This window comes from Anas acuta, chromosome 2 (assembly GCF_963932015.1).
Source record: "Anas acuta chromosome 2, bAnaAcu1.1, whole genome shotgun sequence".
NCBI classification, from domain to species: domain Eukaryota; kingdom Metazoa; phylum Chordata; class Aves; order Anseriformes; family Anatidae; genus Anas; species Anas acuta.
In genome coordinates, this window is record NC_088980.1 from 35,681,627 (window position 1) to 35,702,935 (window position 21,309).

At 36.7% G+C, this 21,309-nt stretch overlaps 1 protein-coding gene across 1 annotated transcript in view; it reads right to left on the bottom strand.

The window, feature by feature from the left end:
- The window catches only part of HIBADH (3-hydroxyisobutyrate dehydrogenase), an 84,473-nt gene that overhangs the window by 6,875 nt on the left and 56,289 nt on the right, over positions 1-21,309 (bottom strand). Inside the window, exons 5-6 of the mRNA XM_068674269.1 lie at positions 7,152-7,285; positions 6,705-6,781 (exon numbers count right to left, since the gene is read on the bottom strand). Of these exons, the coding sequence (XP_068530370.1) occupies positions 6,705-6,781; positions 7,152-7,285 (211 nt within the window). The remainder of the gene's footprint in view (positions 1-6,704; positions 6,782-7,151; positions 7,286-21,309) is intronic.

Consider the following 21,309-nt stretch of genomic DNA (forward strand, 5'->3'; position numbering starts at 1 on the left):
AGGCAGTGTTAAAATATTTTTACAGTATGTTTATACATGCACACTAATGTATTTTCATGCAAGCAAGATGACACCAATGATCCTGATCTAAAAAGAAAAAAAAGATACCACACCTGCTAACGTTTCTGAAAAAAATATTACCACTGTACACATCCGTATGCTCTTTGCTTTGTTATTACTAAATCTTCATTATATACGCTTGCTTCTGAGGCACAGACATATGCTATCTATTCACAAATATACATTATAGTTCTGGGTCAACTGTTGATAAGGTTACTGATCCTGATAAAACAAAGCTTGTCCAAGTAGAAACACCATTTGTTCTATCACACAGCTGATGGCATAAGCTGCTGTTCAATGAAAACCCTGAAGGTATTTCAACATTACAATTAACCATCTTTGGTATTTGTATTTTTGGGAGGTGGAAGGGATCATGGAATTTGGGTTTACGCTTTGAAATTTGTATTTATGCTGATATCAAGCTGCAAATATAATTTTACACCAAAATAATTTATACAAACAAAGCATTTACCAACAATTATACCTACAATTTTATTTTACACCATTTGTGTTTATACCAGCATGTACAGCAACAATGACAAGCAGCAGTCTATCTGGCCCTGTACAAATGTTCAGCTACAGTCATACAAAAATAATTAAATAAATAAACCAAAATAACTATCTTCAGTAACTATCTTCAGAAACAATCAAAGAGGAGAAAAGGACATTTTAAAATGGATATATCACAACCTACTTCAGCATGGATAAGCAAGCAAGTTAACAATAAAACACCTTTTCCACACAGTTCCAGTGGAGCTTTAACCTACATAGAAGTCAAGACTGTTTATGTTAACTTTTACCACATACTTTTTGCAGATCTCCAGAGCCATGGGGATCTTAACATGGCTTCCAGGCTCTGTAGAGCCCAAGGTTAATTTCTAGGTGATTAAAGCTCATTACCAATGGAATAGTTGCTAAGTTACATGTATATGCCTATTTATTCTGATAGGCATTTAAGGCTTGAAAAATCTATCTAAAATAGTTGCCAAAGCAAGATCACTTTCTGTACTGCAAAGTTACGTGTTTAGCATTACTGCTGTACAGTCTTTTTTTTATGACTTGCTGCACCAGCCCCTGTAATTCAATGGGAAGTCCCCTGCTGGCCTGAATGGGATCACACTTTATTCTCTTCCTCCATTTTGAACCCTCTGACTCAAATGAATGGTTTCAATTGCCATTTATTTTTAAAAAACAAAACAAAACATTTTCCAGCACCAATATGTCTTCACAGTATTTTAGTTGTACTTATATCCTGCAAAATGCATTAAAATCTTCATCAAGAACCTCTTGGAATAAATGCTCTAATTGTTGTCACCCCCCCAAAACAAAACAAAAACAACCCCAAACGCATTGGGAACAGACAATGCCTGAGCTTTCAAGTACAAAGAAGTTGATTTTTTTTGGTTTAAACAAATCTCTTGGCTTGTTTGCTTCCTTATTGTTGTTACATCCCGATCAGTATTTTTAGCAATCTAGCTACATGCAGAGGTCCGTAATTACAGCTGCAAGACGGAGAGCTTATTATTTCAAGATGCATATAGCCCTCCAGAAGAATGCTCTCCTCACAGTATTCCAGATACCTCTCCGTAAAAATACACTTAAAAAGATATATATATGTTTGTTAAATACGTCAAATATTGTTTGCACTAGATCTGGCATATTTTTGCTCTAGCAAAAGAAAAAGATAGTGTCAGTTTAAATCCCTGCTTCTTCAAACTTCGTTGCTCTTAAAACACCACACAGATTCTCTTCAGGAGACCTGAGCCTATTTTTTTTTCCCCTTCCTTTGCAGCAAGTGTATCATTAATAAGAGCAAGTTAGAAGTGCTTTGCATTTCATCTTTCTGAGGATTCATCCACTGGTGCATATATAACTGACAGTTAAAATTAGACATATATTAAAATCAGTTACTGAAGAAGTCCTCTGTCTTCCACTGTGCCCAAAGCTTGTAATGGTCTGAAACCAGCTAGAATATACAGTAATTGTCATTCAGTGAGAGTCTATCCTAGAAAGTCATGCTTCAGTGGAGAAGACTGAGTTTCCATTTGAAATCAACAAATTAATCCAAGACAGGTATCTGAAAGGGCAAGTTTAATAGGAAGCAGCTACTGGGCTCTCAACCATGATAAAATGTTATTGCTGTTTCCCTGTAAATTGGCTGGGAACATATGATACTCTCTGCATAAGAGCTCCATTGCTGTTCGGGAGATATACTGCTCAAGCTATCAAAATGATGACAGTCTGCCAGTCCCCATAACAACTTGCCATTGGACGTGGCAAGAGCTTGTGCATGCGCATGTGAATTTACAATTACCAAAATGTTCTTCTCCCTTATAAGCAGAATAGAAGTCCATGCATTAACTGTACTTGTAATAGAGCACAAAAACAATTCCTTGCCTCAAATTAATGCTTCTTCAATAACATTCATAATGAACTGAACAGCAGAAACGAAGCAGTAGGCACACATACACACACAAAAAGAAGGTGAAAATAGGATCCATCCCTTTGAACCACTTCTCAAAACTCAAGTTTTGCTGAGCTTTAATAAAATAATGTACTGAAATTTTCACACACTCCTCCTCCAAGAGCTCAGTCTGGAACAGAGATAAAAATTCTAATGGCATTTTGGAAAAAAAAAAAAAAAAAAAAGATACCTCCTGGTCTCATTTTGGGGTGTAACAACCAAAGTAGCTGAACTGTTGAGTTTCCCATCTTGAGGTGTTTCTGATAAATACCACATGAAGATGCAAATATTAAAGCAGAACCCTAGGACCCTTCTACCACAGCTAAAAATTATTTTGCCAGTGGCATGCTAAACAAGATACGTGCTTTCAAGTGTCATTAGAAACCTGAACAAGACTTGGCTGTAGCCCCATGTGGAATAGAGCAGAGCCACAGTGCTCGTGGAGGAATTCTGTTTCAAGACATTCTTTCTAAAATTTGCAGTGGAGATGGGTTCAGGGCTCTATCCCCCAGGCTGCAGCACAGGCTCCTCTCTATACTGTCGACTCCCTTTTCTGCTCCTTTCTTCCATCTATAGCCCAGGGATGCTCACAGAAACCAGATCTAGAGACTGAAACTATGTATAGACTTGACATCAGAGGGTGAAGTCTTTCTACTTTATAGATCTAAAAAAAGCAAGCAGGCACAAAACTAATATGCAGTAAGATTACTTAGGAAAGAGCACTCTTTGCAGCTTTTGACACAAATCTGGGTGCTACCATAGTCCCTTCCAGTAGAGAAGACTTCTCTCTGCTGTTAGAAGCCCACAAGTGATTTTTGCAGCAAGGCTACTGCCAAAGACCACTTACTGCTGTCCTGGTCCTTTATATCCCAACCATATTAAACAATCTTGTACTGTCATGTGTCAGCACATGAAGCCCTTCTCTGCATCTCTAAAGGGACTGCAAGCTGCCTGACAGGCAGCAACTTCCATCTGACCCAAACATAAACTAGGTATCAGCAATAACTCATTTCCAAGCTTTATTTTGCTAGTATTAGACATTGTTACATTGGAACTGAGAGCTTGGTAAATTACTGACATGGAGATGATCTGCAAAAAGAAAAAGAAAAAATAGTCTCCAGCTGTGGACAGTATCAATTAATGTTTTTATTTCTTATTTGTGAAGTTCACGTGTATTCTGTGTATTGGTCTGACACTACAGCATTTTGCAACATGTACGTTATCCATAAAACTAATAGCAGTAAAATCTACTCAAGAGATTTTTTGGTACCGTTCAGTTGCATTATGATGCTAGAAAGAACATACAAATGAGAATGTAAATTAATTTCCAGAATGTCTGCCACACCTTCAATAACTTTTAATGGCAACATTCATAAAGCATCAGGAAAGTAATGGGAAAACAAAACAAAACCATTTCAATAGTCAAAACTCAGACTGTATTTTTTTCTAATAGTTACAGAATCTAAACTAAAGCACTTCCAGTGAAAGTGGACATCTTCATTAGTAAATTAAGTAATTAGTAAATAAAGTCATCTTCATTAGGTAATGAAGATGATATTAAAATAAAGTAGAAAAGCAAGTAGAATATAAAAGAAATAACTACGTAGCAATATTGCCCATTTTTCTGAGAGTTTATTGCAGAATTTTTGTTCACTAATGCCAGTTTTCCTTCCTCCTCACAATATTCAGTTTGCTGAAGTTCAGAAAAATTCTACAATTTCAAATATAACTAAAACAATAGCAAATGTAATTTGAACACCTGAAATGAATAAAATGAAAATTTAGGCTGCGTGGTTAATGAAAACAGTAGAGAAGTGGTTTATTAACAGAATTAATGCCACACTGTTCTGAAGACTTAAGCACAGATATATATCGATTTCTGAAAGGCCCTGTGGTATGACTTTCTAGTTACATCTAGTTTAGTTAGCAATATTTTGAAAAACTAATTATCCAAAGTCCCACAAATTCAAGATTTAAATGATACAGCAGGTAAATATAATGCATGACATGAAGGTATTTTATATTCTGTCTAAAAGTTAAGAACGTGTATAAGCTCCAGTATTTCTACTACAAGGTTTTTAGGTTTGCAGAGTCTTTTACCATTATTAGGTTAGAATTGGACTTTTTTTTTTTTTTAAACAGATAAGCATCAATCTAATAAACCAAGTTCTGCTTCTAAATCTCTCCGGACTGTGTAGTCAAATCATCCTCTCAGTTTTACACTTGGAAAAACAAATCTAATTAATTCATTTAAAAGGGAAAACTTAACAATTAGAATTACAACTGTAACTTGCATGTTAGAAATTTGTAAACACCAGAAATGGAAAGCGCTTATTCTACTTACATGCAGAAGAAGTCATTTCCAGGATTTAATTCACAGCACATTAAAATTAATGCAAGGGTTCCAAATTACTTCACTTAAAATTATTGCCTGTATCTTAAACTTGATACGGTTTTTGACTAACAGATTCTATTCTTCATGTTATTCTGGATACAATCAGCAGGTTTCTTCTACAGTAAGTACAATTCCTTCTTGATTACCATGATAGTAAGGTAGGAAAGTTAGTATCTTGTCACCTCCACATTTCTGATTTTTGGTCAGAAATGCTGAATATAAATTCAGCCAAAAATGATAAAATGAAAAATAAAAATCCAAAAACCTTGAAGCTAAAGTAGCTTCAGACAAGTCATTCTGCATTCAGGGATTACATGCCCAGAATATTTGTTTTCCAAACCTCTTGATTTTATTTTTAACTATAATAATTCCTACAAACTTAAGACAAAAATTTAATGAAAAATCAGTTGTATATGCTTTATTAAGTGAAGCATGACTTAAAACAGAACCCGATGAAAGCTTTACACCATGCTGGATTGCAATACTTGTATACAATGCTACTGTTTTTATTATGGGTTGATACAGACGTGCTTCAGTATCTTACAGACTCTCAATTTTAAAATGTAAATGGTACAGGATATTGATAAACCAATTAGCACTGATGCAAAGCAAATTCCTCTTTTATCTCAATTACAACATGACAACTTAATAGGTCAAGATAGTCTAACATCTGAGACAAGGGCAATTCAATAAAACAACTGCATCTTGATATGGTAATTAAGAGGAAATGTGAATCCATTACACTGCCTCGTGTATGTGTGCACATGTAGGCGTTCTTTTTTTTTTTATTATTTATTTAAGCATTTGATGCCCTCTTGCTGTTTTTATAGTATATCAAATCCACATGAGCACACAGTCTAAAGCTCAGTTGATAACTATCTACAATATCTGTAGTTTTAGCAGGCCAATTGTAAGGATGCAACTGTGCAGATGAATAATTCATGAAGAACACTTGAAAGATACACAATTGCAAGATAATCTCTTCAAACATAACACTGCATATAAACTTACAAATGATTTAGATCTGGCTAAAAGAATTTATGAAGATTCAAATACTGTGATAGTGAACTGGTTCTTGCATGCCCTGTATTTGAAAAATCTTAAACACCAGAGCAAAATAAATAAGCTACTATTGGATAGGACTTTTTTTTTTTTAATACACTGCTGTACGAGCAGCAAGTCAAATGCACCGCCTGTTAAAAAAGAAATGGTGCTTTTAGCATTGAAAAGAGCATAGTGGAACATACTCCAGCTTTTCAACAAAGTAGTAGTTTTGGCAATTACGTTAAACAACAATGACAAAGTCTGACAAAAATGTTATGTTCTTTTGTATGCTTTAATTTGATACATGCACCGTATTGGAAATTTTACTTTATTTTGGAACAATTTCCCAAAGATAAACAAACTAACAAGAGTATCATACTCAGAATACATTGTACATAAACTCAGAATCCAATAGTTACCTCTGTATTACCTCTGCTTATATATATAATGTAAGACAAACATTATTGTACAGTGCGCTATAACAGAATAAACAAATTCTTATCTTCAGGTGCAGAATGGAATGATCTATACAGTCAATACAAGAGAATATTTCTGTTCTGAAGAGCCCTGCCTTAGTTAAATAATATCTTTAGCACGTTAATGACTTTTATAAGAGAATTTCTGGGCAAAGTGTATCTATGCTGTCTAATCACTATTGTCTCAGCAACAGTCAGCTGTAAAACACAAGACTGTGAACACAAAAAAAACCAACCTTCAATCCAGTATAAGAATCAAACAAACCTGATTCCAAGATTCATAGCCTCAGCAGTTCCAATCATACTGATGGCCAAAAGCATGTTGTTGCAGATCTTTGCAGCCTGAAAAAAAGGTAAACAGTCTATTAGTTCTTGCATTTTCTAACATAAACATGTTAAGTTTATGCATAGGTAAAATTAAGTAAACCTAAATTTAGAAGAAACAAAGTTAAAATGCACGTCCTCTAAGAAGTATAATTTAACAAAGCAATGTGAAAAAACACTGGGTCAGATGTTTTGGCACTAAGCTACACAACATACTAGAGAACAGTGCCAAAAGATTATTTTATAAACATGTGGTTGAAGAATAAGGAAACGCAAGAAGATAATACATGCATTTAGTTCTGGGATAAAAAAGTGGATATCATTCAAGAAAAATAAAGCACCAAAAATAAAAGACTGAGATAACTATCAAGCCCTCAGCAAGCATTACCTGTCCAGTTCCAACCTCTCCACAATACACCACATTAGAACCCATGCATGTTAGCAACTCTTTGGCAGCATTGAATTCCTGTTCCACTCCACCAACCATGAAAGTAAGGTTTCCAGCTCGAGCAGCTCCAACACCTGAATCAAGACAACATTGGATTTAATACCAATATTTTTTTTCTTCAAAAAAATCTTAACAACTTCATCTTATCAGTAAGGGTCTGATGATGCAAAATTTATGCGTTTAATACTTCCCTTATGACGAATCCCTCAGATGATGTAAAAGTAAGCCTATATCCTAAACACTTACAGGATCAGAGATCTTAATTCTTAAGCATTTGATGAAGATAAAGCCACCTTATGAAAGGCTGTATCTTCAGGAATACTGGCAGATAAACAATTCACAAGAATTATAGAAAACAGGCTCTATAATTTCATATGAAGAAACAATCAACCCTTTCTGCAACCTTGCACTCCATAAAATTAATTGTATCTGAATAACTAAATAACATTTCTGTTTTGTCAAACTACTCTGAATATGTGAATATGACTATTCACAAACAATTGCTCAAAGTTAACTCCACTTTTATCAGCTTTTCCAAACCCCAGGCTAAGTTTTATCAGTGCTTGCTGATTTTTACATAACCGAACATCTAAAAGCCACAAACATGTAAAACAACGTGTTTGCCTTCTGAATCTCTGCAGTTTGTTATGTCTCTAATCTAAAGCAAAGTTCTACTTAATTTCAGAAATGTTTAGTTTTCTATGCATAAACTTAACACATATACAACTACATAAAGAGCTACGCAAAACCAATGTAAAGATGATTGACATTAGCACACATATGAACATTTTATTCCCAGTTTTATTCTGGGATTCTATCGTATCTTTACCATGGGTCGGGAAGAACATACCCCAAAACTGACCAACGCAACAACTTCCTCACTGTTTTTCACTTCAGCAAGAGGTATAGACAATATGAATTCTGTGTTATGCATCAAACTTTTGACTTATTAAAACGTACAGCTGCAGAGAATGGCCCATTTTCAAATAAAACATGCTCAACTAGTTACAGTGGTCCTTCACATGATGCCCAGGTGAAATGGTTTGTTCTTCTGTATGGAGTGGACCATTCTGCTTCTACAGTAATGGAAATTGCTCTCCAGCTATGATTCACACTTCTTTTTCGGCAACTATCTACTATAATAACCATTAATAGCTGTTTATATAGAAATAGTTTCCAGGGTATAACTGGTATAACTTCACCGAGCTAGATGTTGTGTAGTGACAAATGAAAACGCACTCCTAAAATGGGATTTCACAAGTTTTCATTTGCACCCGTTACCTCCTACCCTGTCACTGGGTACCACTGAGAAAAATCTGTTTCCCTCCCTCCCATCAAATACTTCTAAATGTGGATGAGATCCCCCTGAGCCTTCTCCTCTCACTGCTAACCAGTGTCAGTTCTCTCAGCCACTGCTTACAAGGAAGATGCTCCAGTCCCTTCATTTTCTTGTAGCGGGGAGTCCAGAACTGGAACATCCAGAACAACTCAGGTGCAAGCTTTAACCAAATCCATCCATACATGCCCAACATTCATTGCTGCTCCTAGAACAACACTTGTACTTGTAATATACATAGTGGTGGAGGCCCTTCTGCTCTGGTTAAGAAACACCCTATTTGTAGCCAATCCTTAACCTCACTTGAACAACTCCTCTCCAGCCAACTCATGTCGCAAAACCCAGGAACTGAAGGAATACCAAAACCTAGACTTTGAGCTAACACAAACACGTCATTGTCATCTTGTTGGCTACCAATTTACTACATACATGACCGCAAAGATTGCTACGTTAATAAACACAATGATTTTCATTCCGTTCCTCCAGCTATTTTTATTCAAACCACATAATGGCCTTTACCACTAATCCTGTGATCTGACCTGCAGCAAATTAAGTAGACAATTTAAGTCAAAGCTTACAAACAAAATCCAGTACTATCCATCATAGGTCAATAGCCTTGTATCTAGATTACAGACTGCTAAATAGCTTCAGAGAGTCATTTATTAGAGCAAAATTAATGCTGACAATAGTTTTCAGCTGGTTAATCTTCTGACAGCTGCACTCTCTCACTTGTTCAAACGCTTACATTTCAAGTAGAAAAAATAAATTAGCTAACTAGAAAAAAAGAGCAATTTGTTGTATAATGCAGAAGGCTTGGAAAATTCTGTTTTTAAAAACAAAAACCTGTTTACTTTGTGCTAAATTTTATCATCCAGGATCCTTGCCAACTATCAGCTATTTTATCAAAATTAAACGAGCAACGCTGCAGATCTTCTACACTGGCAATTTCTGGAAGTTTTGGCAGAGAGTCTAGGCATACAAGAACTGTAACTTCAGCTAAAAATAGAAATCAAAAGTCATTAGAAAAGAATGCAAAGCTTTATTTCAAAAATCACCAATTCCACACCAACAACACAGGCCAGTAAAGTACTATCAGCTTCTAACATTAAAGAGAGCAAGGGAGAAAGCAAAGCAGCTCAATGAAATCATAAAGCTAATGATTATTTTTCATCTTTTGGCTTTTGAAAGATTGTTCACTACCTAAAATAGTGCTATATATACACCACTGCTGATTAGGGTCATACGTCCATAAAACCTTCAGAATCTATTTGCTCTTTCTAAAATACAGAAAGCTCATTGTCAGGAAAGAGTTTTGGAGAAACCGCATTTGTGAGCAGCACACGTTTAAGATCTTCTTTCCTGCAAAACAAGACGGCTGGAGCCCATGGCTGCAGTCCTATGCTTGGCTTCTCTAGGATGATCCCCCCAACCCATATGTTCTTTAAAACATCCCGTCACTTCTAAGTTACCCATGGGGCAAGGATGAGTTCAATCCATGGGATTCTCACTTCAGTTGCCATTGATTGCAATGAATGGACCTGAGGCAGAGCAGTTCCCAAGTTCAAACCTTTAGACAAAAATGTGAATGGAGCCCTCATATGACAGCAGCAACTGGTTGCGGCTGTCCTGGGATAGTCTGGATTTGGATGACCTCAAGTTTCAGGTTCCCAGCTAGGCAGCCTAGTTCAGTAGCCACCCTACCCTTCCATATCTGGTTTTCCTTGCTTAGTACAACTCCGACAACATTTAACACCTTGAAAAAAGTCTTGCAGTTTGCAACTGTTGTTTCCAGCTCCAAAAACTAAGGTCTTACCTCTAGAGCTGCATCAGTAAAAGCAGTTTGGCTAAATGCAGCTTATTACTAAGAATACAAATTGCTAGAAAAAAAGATGTTAATATAAAGATGTTATATAAAAATTATCTGCTTTCAGTTTCAGTTGTATTACATTTCTGTAAGAACAGCAGGGTGGAGATCACTTAAAAAAAGAAAAGTGATACTGTACGGCTACTCATTGGAACACCATTAGTTACACTGCTGAAAACACAGAGTACCCTATGCCAAAAATATTTAAATCACTGTTGTGTTGCATCTGCACATACCGTTTTTTGTTGCTGACAAGGTTGAGAACAAAAAACTAAAACTAAATGCTACTCCAAAGGACAGGCTAAAGATGAGGGCTATAACATCAAAAAGCTTAGACGGCAAACATCCATTTTATCATTGATCTATTCAACATCTAGTCTACTGAGCAAGGCAGAATTTCAGCAACTAGTTTATGATCTAAAAAGGATGTAAAAATAAACAAGAACAATACTGTTAGAGTTTTAATCCTCTCTTCTGTTTTACAATGTTGTACTTTCACACATAGGAACTGAAGCTTTGCTGCCTGTTATGTTTTGGGAAGTGCAAGGAAACACTGGTCCCTTATTCCAGTATTTTTGCAAAAATACAACTTAAGTGACTATGGTATCTTCAAACAAGCAGTTTCTTGTCATGTTTGCTCTCCTTCAGATAGGTTGAACTTGAGAGCCTGCATCTGTGTAGCTTGTGTGTGTGCATGATTATAAGCTCTAAGCAATTCCTTTTAAGTACCTGCCAGCTTGCATGAAATACTTTGTCTTTTGCGACTCACCAAAAATTAAACCAAGATACACAAGGAAAGATTAGCTGTAAAGGTTACTATTGTTTTGCTACGTATATAAATCCAAAACCAATTAAAAGGCACGTATAGGCAACATCGTCTACAAATCCCTACTGGAAATAAAAGCAGGATATTTAAAATGATACCATAAATTTAAAATAGCCACAAGGAAGCTAGTTATTTTTATAAAATACAAATAGGGTATCATTTTCTTCTAGTTGCTTCACAGACAAAGTCTGACATCCTCAATCTATTTCTAGGGAACGAGTAAACAGACCAGTCTCAGAAAATTAAAAAAAAAAACAACAACCACCACTCAAAGGGATTGGGCTTCTCCCTATTATAAAAACCAGCATCAAAGGTAGAGCTATGAAGCTATTCTACTGCTGTATAACCAAAACACAGTAAATCACTTAATTTGCTCAAAAGAACTTAAATGTTTTAACCAGTCTGCCATCAACGCAGATAAAGAAGAGGGCCGATGGGACTGGGCTGCGATGTGAGCCGTCTTTAAAATGCAATTGTTCTAATCATTTTCTACAGATGCAGCCTCACAAGGGGCTGCTGTCACAGGGACCATTTACGACTTGTTATGGTGTCTCTATTGTTTACCAGCGACATTCGCTAAAAAGGCGACAGCTGGGACAGAAAGCTGCTACTCAACGAACAATATAATCCCGTGAAAGTAATCAACAAATTTAAGGGTGTTAATTAACTTTACACTTTATCATGTTCAATTAGTTGTCCTTTCTCGAAAAGATTGCCGTGCACAATCGGTTTAGAGCGTGCCATGTTTGATTTGTAAGTGATCACTGTTTCTGTTTCAAAGTCCATGTCAGATGTCCTCTTGGGTTTTGGTGACACAGATGAATGGCTCTGCACATGTTAGGGGTGATCTGGTTTAACATAAACCAGCACAACGTAACCCCTTGTTACCGCAGCGCTGGCCTTGCCGGCACAGGAGCGCCCACGCTCACGGCCTCACGCCGTACGTGCACGAGCCCCTTCCAGCAGGGCCGCAGACAACAATCCCAACTTTGGTTTTTGCTGAAACACAAAGACACAAATAAACGGGCAATTTTTCATCATTATATCTCAAAGCAAGACTTGTCTTTTAGGGGCACGCTTGGGATCATTTCTTCCCAGCAAGATCCCGAGCTCCGCCGCATGATGCGCCGTGCACAAGCACGTTTGCACATTTTACATAATGCACGCTGCCTTTTAATGGCAGCTGAGCAAATGCCGGGTAGATGGGCTAAGTTCTAGTGGGTATCAAATTCTGCGCTGACTTTTAAATGTCTATGCTGCATTTCTAATGGCAGACATTCTAGAAGAGAGTTAATTTAATTTATTATTAAAATTTGCCATTTTCTCTTTAGTGCACCCGTTCCTGCTTGCTAATGGGACAAGGCAAAGCTCATGATGAAGCGACAACGTACTTGGAAGTATGCCTTAATGAAAGTCATTGCTATTTCTCTCTTCTGATAAATCGAGCCTCACATCACCATACCTCATAAACTACTGATGTTTGAACAAAAATGGAAATGGAGGTTCAGGTCAGTGCTTTGAAGATTTATACAAGTACGCAATATTACTCTAGAAAAAAAAACACACTCAAGGAAATAGAAGCATCTCTCTTACAGCACAAACCAATTATCAAACGTGCAAAATTATGGCTGTGCGAAGAAAAAAAAACTAGTTGATTTTTATTCTGCAGCAACAGGCAAATTAAATACACATTATCATAATTATTTAAGCAGTTACGTTGTACAGAAAAAGCAAACTGCAAAAAAAAATAAAAAATCCACAAAACAAAACAAAATAAAAATGCAAAGAAAGCCCAATGGAAAAGTTGTTAACTCTGAAAGCTAATAATGGAGTAGGTTAAATATTTAAGAGGAAATTATAGACTATATCAGAAATAGCTGAAACCACAAAACAAAGCAGTAGAAAACATTAGTTTTCTGCTAGGAAGAAGATCTGCAGGGAGAAGGGAAGCGGTCGATAGATCCTTAAATTGGACGCAATAGCTGTTCTTCTATCCCAAGTTGGCAGCTGCTACATTTGCAGACCTGGTTCATTATTTACCCATAATGACCATCAAGCTCCAGTCAAAGTCAGATCACAACAACTGTCAGCAGCTCTTTTAATTAGCCTTGTTTGAATTCAGATAAATATCACAATGGCCCAGCTTCTGCTGAAAAAGCAACAGAAGACTGCAGAGAGTAAGCTGCTCTGACTTCCGAACAAACAGGATTGTGAAAAAGTCTGGGGAACAAAAGTTTTTTGTTTGTTTTTCGACTGAGGAAGGAATGGTGATGTGCACATTATTAATTTTCCCTCATGAGATATTCATATCTCGACCTACAGTTCCTGTTTATGGGCAAATTTCTGCATCTCAAATGCCAACTCAAAGCATTACCCCACAATCTATAAGGCAAACTTAAAGAAATGGTTTACAGGTACTAATTAAATCTCTAACCTCTGCGAAACCGTACGTTTTGAAAAACTGAATCAGAATTAAGGAATGCACATATTAACAGGATTATCCTCTCTCCTAATTTATCTCCTTCTGTTTGTTTATCCTCAGGGAACATAATCTTCTGTTGCATCAAGCCACTCTCATTCTCCCTGTGTCAGCAGCAGAATAATAATTGCCTCCTCCTCCTCCACCCCCGCCTCCCACAAGCACAGGCAAGACCGAGGAGTGGATCTGACTGTGTGCATCAGCATTAATGCTCCATGCAGCTATTTTCATAACAGTGGCGTAGATTGAAAGAAAGATGCAAGAGAGGTGTGCAATATGCTACCTGTTCTGGAGAGCCCAGCGTGACAGGCAGTAATTAAACAGATTTTCCCTCCTGCAATAATACGAAGGCAGAAGGTACGGACAGAGAATGCTTTAATACCCTTTCTTTAGCACTTCTGTTGGTGTTGTGGTTGAGTGTATTTTGCTAGCTGCTGTATGAAGACAAAAGCCAGCACCAAACTCTCCAGTCCCGCGTGGCAATCGGAGATGTGCTGCTGTACATGCAAGGATCCTCAGGGGCCTCAAGGAGAACGTACTTAGGGATTTACATGAATCAAGAGGATAAACGTATGTAAACAATAGGTACACTTGAGTTACAGTAGCACAGGATATCCCTTTTGGGCACACACTCAAAATTATTTAAACATCATCAGGAAGGTAGCAAAGAAGGAAGGGTAGAGAACTGATTAAACAAAAAAGGCAACAAGAGGCTCTATGCTTTTAAAGGAAGAAGAGTGCAATTCTATAGGGATTAGTACTTGAACTTGGCTGTGGACACCAGAATAAAAATCTTCAGTCTGATTTAGATGTACTATAGCAGGATGCCAAAACGCAGAAAACAATATGTCCTCTCAATAAATCATGAAAAACCAGAGTGGAAGCTATTGTTAAGATGGTTTAATATAAAGCAAATGCATCAGAAAAATTTATGAGATGATATTGAGTAGCAACTGACACCTCCAAAATGATTAGCCAAAGAAAATAAGTTGCAAAAGGCAAAAGCACACAGAAGGCACTTTAACTTTTTCAACAGAAGTACAAAGTGAAAGAAAGGCCTGAAGAGATCACTCTGTTGGCAGCACTGCTTTTAGTTCTGGTCATTGTAATGGCAAAGTGAAATATCAGAGTACCAGGAAAGTCACCAAGGAAAAAGGTTAACAGCCTTGCAATAAGAAAGGAAATAAAATACGATTGATTAAATAAGTTGCTTATTTTTAATACCTCAAATACTGTATCAAATACATTTTACATGCCAGTCATCTCTCCTATGCCCTCTCTTTAAACCCTACTCCACTATAAAAAGCCACAGACAACTGAAAAAGCCGTTAGGTGTTCTTGCTGGAGTACCAGATTTAGCTACTCCTTTATCCATCCCTAACATTTGTATATACAGTATAAATGTCATTTGGGTCTGCAGGCTGATATAGAAATATTAAAACTTAACAACAACCACAAGTATCTACTGTCTTGGGCAGCAAAGCTAGCTGCACAGAGCTCAGCAGAATCGAAAAGTATTTCAGTTTTTATCCAAACATTAGCAGGAAGGCTGGTAGGTCAGTGCACGACTGAAGCAGTATATTCCAGGCATCCAATAAAGCACGGTTCCAAAGCAGGCTTCAGGACAGCCCAAATACAAAGCACGTGCTGCTAAGCTATCTGCTTAACCTTAGCTCAGTTCCGAGGGAGTGCAGCATAAATACGAGAGAAATATCAAATGCAAAAGAAACAAAGAAAATAACCCCTGATCTTCTTGGCCAGCACTACTGTTTGAAACTCCAGTGTTTTAGTGGAAGTCTGAAAACGAAACATGAACATGCACACAGTTTCTCAACTACGTGGGCCAATGTTATCCTTCCATGCAACAAAAATTGAGCAGGCAGGCTCCAGCACAATTCCCATGTTGGCTGGCTTATGTACCAAGTCCTAAAACCAAAACAATTTCTCAGCCACATATTGCAAAAACAAAAACATTTTCTAGCATTAGAAAGGTGACGGAGCCAAGTATTAAACATACACTGAGGACATCCCAACTCTATGCTACGCAGAAGATCAGCAACCAGGAAACAGACTGTGGGGACTGCATGAGAAGAAGCTCAAAGGGATGTGCATTTGCAATGTTGTCTTTAGAAAATGTAAAATCTCAGAAGAGCTATTTTATCTGCTCTAACTAAAATCAACAGACAGTATCAAAATGAACAACAACAATAACAAAGCCACCCCAGAATCGTAACGTTTGTAAAGGGCAGCAAAAGCCATGACTAGAACCCAAAGCCCAGCCTGGCATCGCAGCTTTCGATCTCATCTACCTTAACTGAGCAACACGCAATTGCTGTGCAATTTTGTGACCAAAAAAAACAGACGTTTGGCCAAACTTGCTGAGCCTTGCAAATTACAAAAAGCAGTTAGCCATACACCACCGCATTTGCAGATTTTGCTAGTTGGACTTGAATGTCTGTACCTAGAAGGCATGAAATCCTCACGTATTCTAACGTAAGCCCACAGCAAAATGCAGGTATGTTGACACTTCATTGTGGAATAAATATGCAATAGCTGAAACCCTGTATTGTAAGAGAAAACCAATTTTCTCAGAAAGGAAAAATAAACAATATGTTTTAATATTATTTTTACATATTTCTCCAGTATCAATACAACTGTAACAAGATATTAACCCCCTTTTACATAAACCAAAATATTTAAATGATTTAATCCTTTATGCTTTTCTTTACCATGTCACCCTCAGACAGACTCCCAAAAGTAACAAAGCACGGCAACATTTTTTCTTCTGAATAAAGAAAGCATTAAGCACATTGCTAAAAAAAATAAAAAATCGAATCAGATGGAGGTATGCATTGAAACTGCATTGCTCAACAGGTACGGGTTCAAGTGCTCTGCTCAATAAAAGGTTCCCTTTGGAGAAAGGCAGCTGCAGAAGCCTAAAATCATACAGACAAATTTCTGTTGATGCATTCATTGGTCCTTTCCTGTGATATTATAAAATAAAAGCATTGTAAACACAGAAACAAAAAATAAACCAAAAAGCATTCAAATGGGTGTGGAACTGCATAACATACTGATCCCTAAGCATTTCTGGTTTATCTCGCAGTTGAGGATGTAGCAATGCCAATGCCGAGCAGTAGGAGCACATTTACATTTACAACATTTAAAATGCATCCACTGTATAACAGCAGCAACCTAATGAAATTCTAAACTGATATAGGCAACAACATATAGTCAGAAGGAAGTGTCCGACAAGTTATTTAAAAAGAATCCAGTATTTTCTGCTGGAGACTTGCCTGGCTGCGAGTTTTAATTTTGCCTATTTAGGGTACAGCCTGTGACGGGACAACTGACACAGTTTCACCAACTGCAATGGGAAAGAAATGCCTAAAAAAACAGTAGGACCAAGGACTGAAAGGAACATTTCTGAACAAACTTTGGAACTTTGTACCTTAAATTGTTACGAGCAGTATAAGGACCGATAATTTTTTCATTCAGGTGAACGACTGCCACAGTGCATTGCTTTCGATGCGGCTCTCCTTTCTGCAACCACTTTGTCGTTGAATCTTGCTGCAGGATACAGCATAAGAGTCCAGATATTCTGTCTTGCATTTTCTTCTAAAAATATGTGCTGATTTTTAAGCAAGCCTAAATTTATATCCATAAAGTAGCTAAACATTTCCTGCTGCCTAATTTCAGCATGTTCATGGTTAATTCGAGAAGCCTTTATTCGGAGCTAAAAAAGCAAAGTAGAATATGCAAGCTGACAAGGACTGCAAGAAAAGCAGACCAATTTGGAAGGATGCAGACCTTCCATTTAAGGCATCCTTCATTATACGGCCGTTCTCATATCTATTTCCTGCTTAGGAACCCTCCACACATCATTCTATTATTACTCCTTTGCAAAACAAAAAATATATCTCTTCCGTAGGACTGGATTTAGCATTTCCCTCCAGCCCAAAACGTAACGTCCTATTCAGTGTTCTCAAATGTATTTGATGCCTCGTACCCAATGAGTTCAAAACATGCAATTTAAAATCATTTTACATCACGCTAATTCTAAGTTTAAAATGGAAATATCTTTAAAAAGAGATAATCTTTTTCTTGCTGCTTTTATTGTTTCCGGAAGGGCAAATATGCAATCATATGGTTTAAATTTACAAATCTTTACATGCTCTAAATGCTGCACTTAAATGAAACAAAATATTTTCACATTTAATGGTACTGAGTGACAGCTTAAAGAAATCCACTATAAAATTATTCTTGTACTTCTTTTTTCCCAACTAACTATAACTATTCCAGCACTACAACTTAAGCAATTTTGCACAAAACAAATTAACCTTTTTTCTTTAATGTAAAGGTATCTGAAGTCAATGCATGCCCTAGTCTTCCATAAGGAAAAGGAAAGAAAAAGACTGCATTTTGCCTATGAAAAGAATCAAGAGGGTAACAAAGTTAATTATTCCTCATAATCAGTAATTATGATTAGATAAGAGAGTCTTTGGTAATGAACTGCTCTAATGATGGAGGACCTCCATCCTAAGAAATATAATAGTACATTAACATAACTGTGTATGCAAAGTACATAGAACCACCGCCACAGTTAACTTGTCATTGAATGATTAAATAGGAATTCATAATTAGAAAAATCCACAGTGTAATTTATTGGCCTTCCTGACAGTTCTGGTTCATTAGAAGTTGATTACCAAACAGTGACCTCTAGTGGCCCACAGGTTTTTCATGCTATCGTGTTTCTCTGAACTGCTACTAGCTGCGATTTAACCTAAAAAAATAAAATAAAATAAAATAAAAAATGCAATTTGAGGAATTTAAAATGTTTCCCTCGATCAGTCCTTTTTCACTTCTCTTAAAGTCTATGGTGTGCTAATTGTTTCAGAAAAAGGTTTCCCTTTCTGTGACCAGTTATAAATGTGTAAATTTATATAAAAGTAAATATAAATGTACACATAATTGGGAAAAAACAAACTTCTCAGCTTTAAAGTTAATACTGAGGTTAACACAGCTCTCATGTTAATTAATATTTATATACTGAATAAACATAATGTTTTCCAGAACTATAAAAAAACAAACAAACAAACAAAAACCTCCTATCCAGTGTCAGAAATTGAGACCTTCAAGATCTCACACTCCGAGCAAGCCTTCGTATCTGAAAGCAAAGCGCCTCTGAGCGCTGCCTGTGAGCAGTCACTTCTACACTAAACCAAATTGTACTGGCTCAGATGGAGAGGACAGAGGACGGGAAAGCTGAAAACTCCCCAGTTCTCTGTTCCAAATTGAGAAAAAAAAAAGCCCCATGGTTTGTACTAATTGCTGAACTTGTGATGATTTTAACTCAAAATTCATTTTGAAAGGATACAACTTAAATTTCAGTAAGATTTGCATTTAGCTGCAAAATCTTTTAAGCGTTAGGGAGTGGAATTTCCTCTCACTCACCATAATGAAGCCACTGTTCAGCTATTTAGGCAGTCTTCTATTTTAAGTTTTTCCATTATGATATATATGCTTTTTCTTGCAATAGGACAGTGGCTAATGTTTTTTTAATCCGAATATTTTTAACAGGAAGTAGCACATCTGAAACTAATATAGAAGTTACTCAAACACAGCATTAAACAAAAATCCATATTCAGGGCACTCAAGCAATTGAGATTTCAAATGTTTTCATTTTGCATCTTGGTCTGGTTTCCAAGACTAACATTTTAGAAGGGACGTGCGTGTATTTTTCTTTGTTTTGGTCTAACACGGAACTGGCCACAAAAAATAATGTCCTCTTATCAGAGAGAAGCTAGAAAATAAACTGCGTAGTCCTGTTTCATACACAAACAGATTTTTCAGAGAGAACTACTTCAGCCTCTCAAATGAGGTGAAGTCTGTCATCCCGGTATGCTGGAAACAGCTTTAACAATTGCAATAAACAGAGAAGCGGATAGCTGCAGGACACAGCTCCCCACCTCTGATTTTCCCATGCACGAGTGAGTGTGTGTGTGTGTGTGTGTGTGTGTGCATATGCGTGTGTGCACATGCTAGGTCCTAGCTGTTTGTGGCGATGATTTAATATAGTGACTGGATAATGAGCTGTGCTCCCCGCAGCAAGTGAATCACCATTTAATGCTATTATCAACAGTTCATGACCCACCGGCATGAAATGTCAGCCTGATTAATCTGAACACTACTGACCTCGGAGAGCAAAAGCTACCTTATTGCCAGAATTTAATATATAATAAAATCATACACGGAATATAAATATCTGATAAAGCAAAGCCATTAATAGAAAATCTACTTAATTCTAGTCTACTGTTTCTTTTACGTTTGCTAAGACACAATTTATTTTTTTTCCTTAATAAATACTTTTGTCTAGTCAAGCAGAAAGCAATCCATTAGGACCCATTATTTTGATGTACAGTGAAACACTTCAAAATGGCTGTCCAAATACAAACCCCCGGTTGATACAAATAAGAAGAAAATTAGAATATGCTAGTGTAGGACTTGCTACTGTCAATTCATATCAGGAAATGCTCAGAAATTGTTCTTGCTTTTCTAAGGTCAACGAGGCAATAAAAATACCGATCTGTAAACAGAAACAGTTTGTATGAGTGATGCTGCATGGCTCAGAGAAGAAAGCTACCTTAGCCTAATAAGACCAATATGCCTCAAGTAGATTAGAAACTTGTGTCAGTTGAATATAAAGGGGAAAAAAACACAGTGTATTTTATTATAAGCACAATGAAGATTTTTCCTTATATAATTAAACATCACAATACAGCCCCACTCAACACAATTATTATAAATTTATTGATTCTCCATGGAGAATCATGGAGAATTCATGAAACCATGAAAAAAAGGGAAAAACAAAAACAAAGAAAAACAAAACAAAACAAACTTTCTCCAATCACAATTAGGTTAATGCAATTGTGCTGTATCTTCTCCAAATCTCTTTCTAATTTAACCTGGTCAGGATTCTGATTAAGCAAAACAAACAAACAAACAAAAAGCACAAACCAACCAAAGCCTTTTAAGGCAGCTTTTGAGGATTCTGTACATCACAGTATATAAATAACCCAGACTGAAGCTGGTAGGACTACGTGGCATTTATTTATGTAAAATTATACTAACTTATGCAAGTATAGTAACTACTATGGTTTATTGTTAAAACACCATAGTGCAAAATAAGTGAAAACTGCTGCAATTACTACTAAAATTAGAAAAAAAAAAACGCTTAATCTCTCATTTTGCATTGTTGTCACCTGGTACTGAAAGGGTTAAGGGATTTTTCAGCACAAGGGACTGGAAAAGAACTGGGACTGCAATCCCCAGAAGTGTCCACATATGAATGGAATGACCGTGGGTGAGACAAGAGAGTGATCCGTCCAAGTACTAACTTATAACAACTGGCAGCCAAGGAAAGAAGAACATGTCAAACCGACTTGACTAAAACTTGGACAAAACAAGAACCCTGGTGTCTGAACTCCCAGTTAAGAGCTCTGCTGGAAACGTAAAGAAGGGATAAAGGAATTCTGGACACTTATGCAGGAAAGTCATTTACGCTGCCAGCACAGACATATGTTTAAGCTTCGC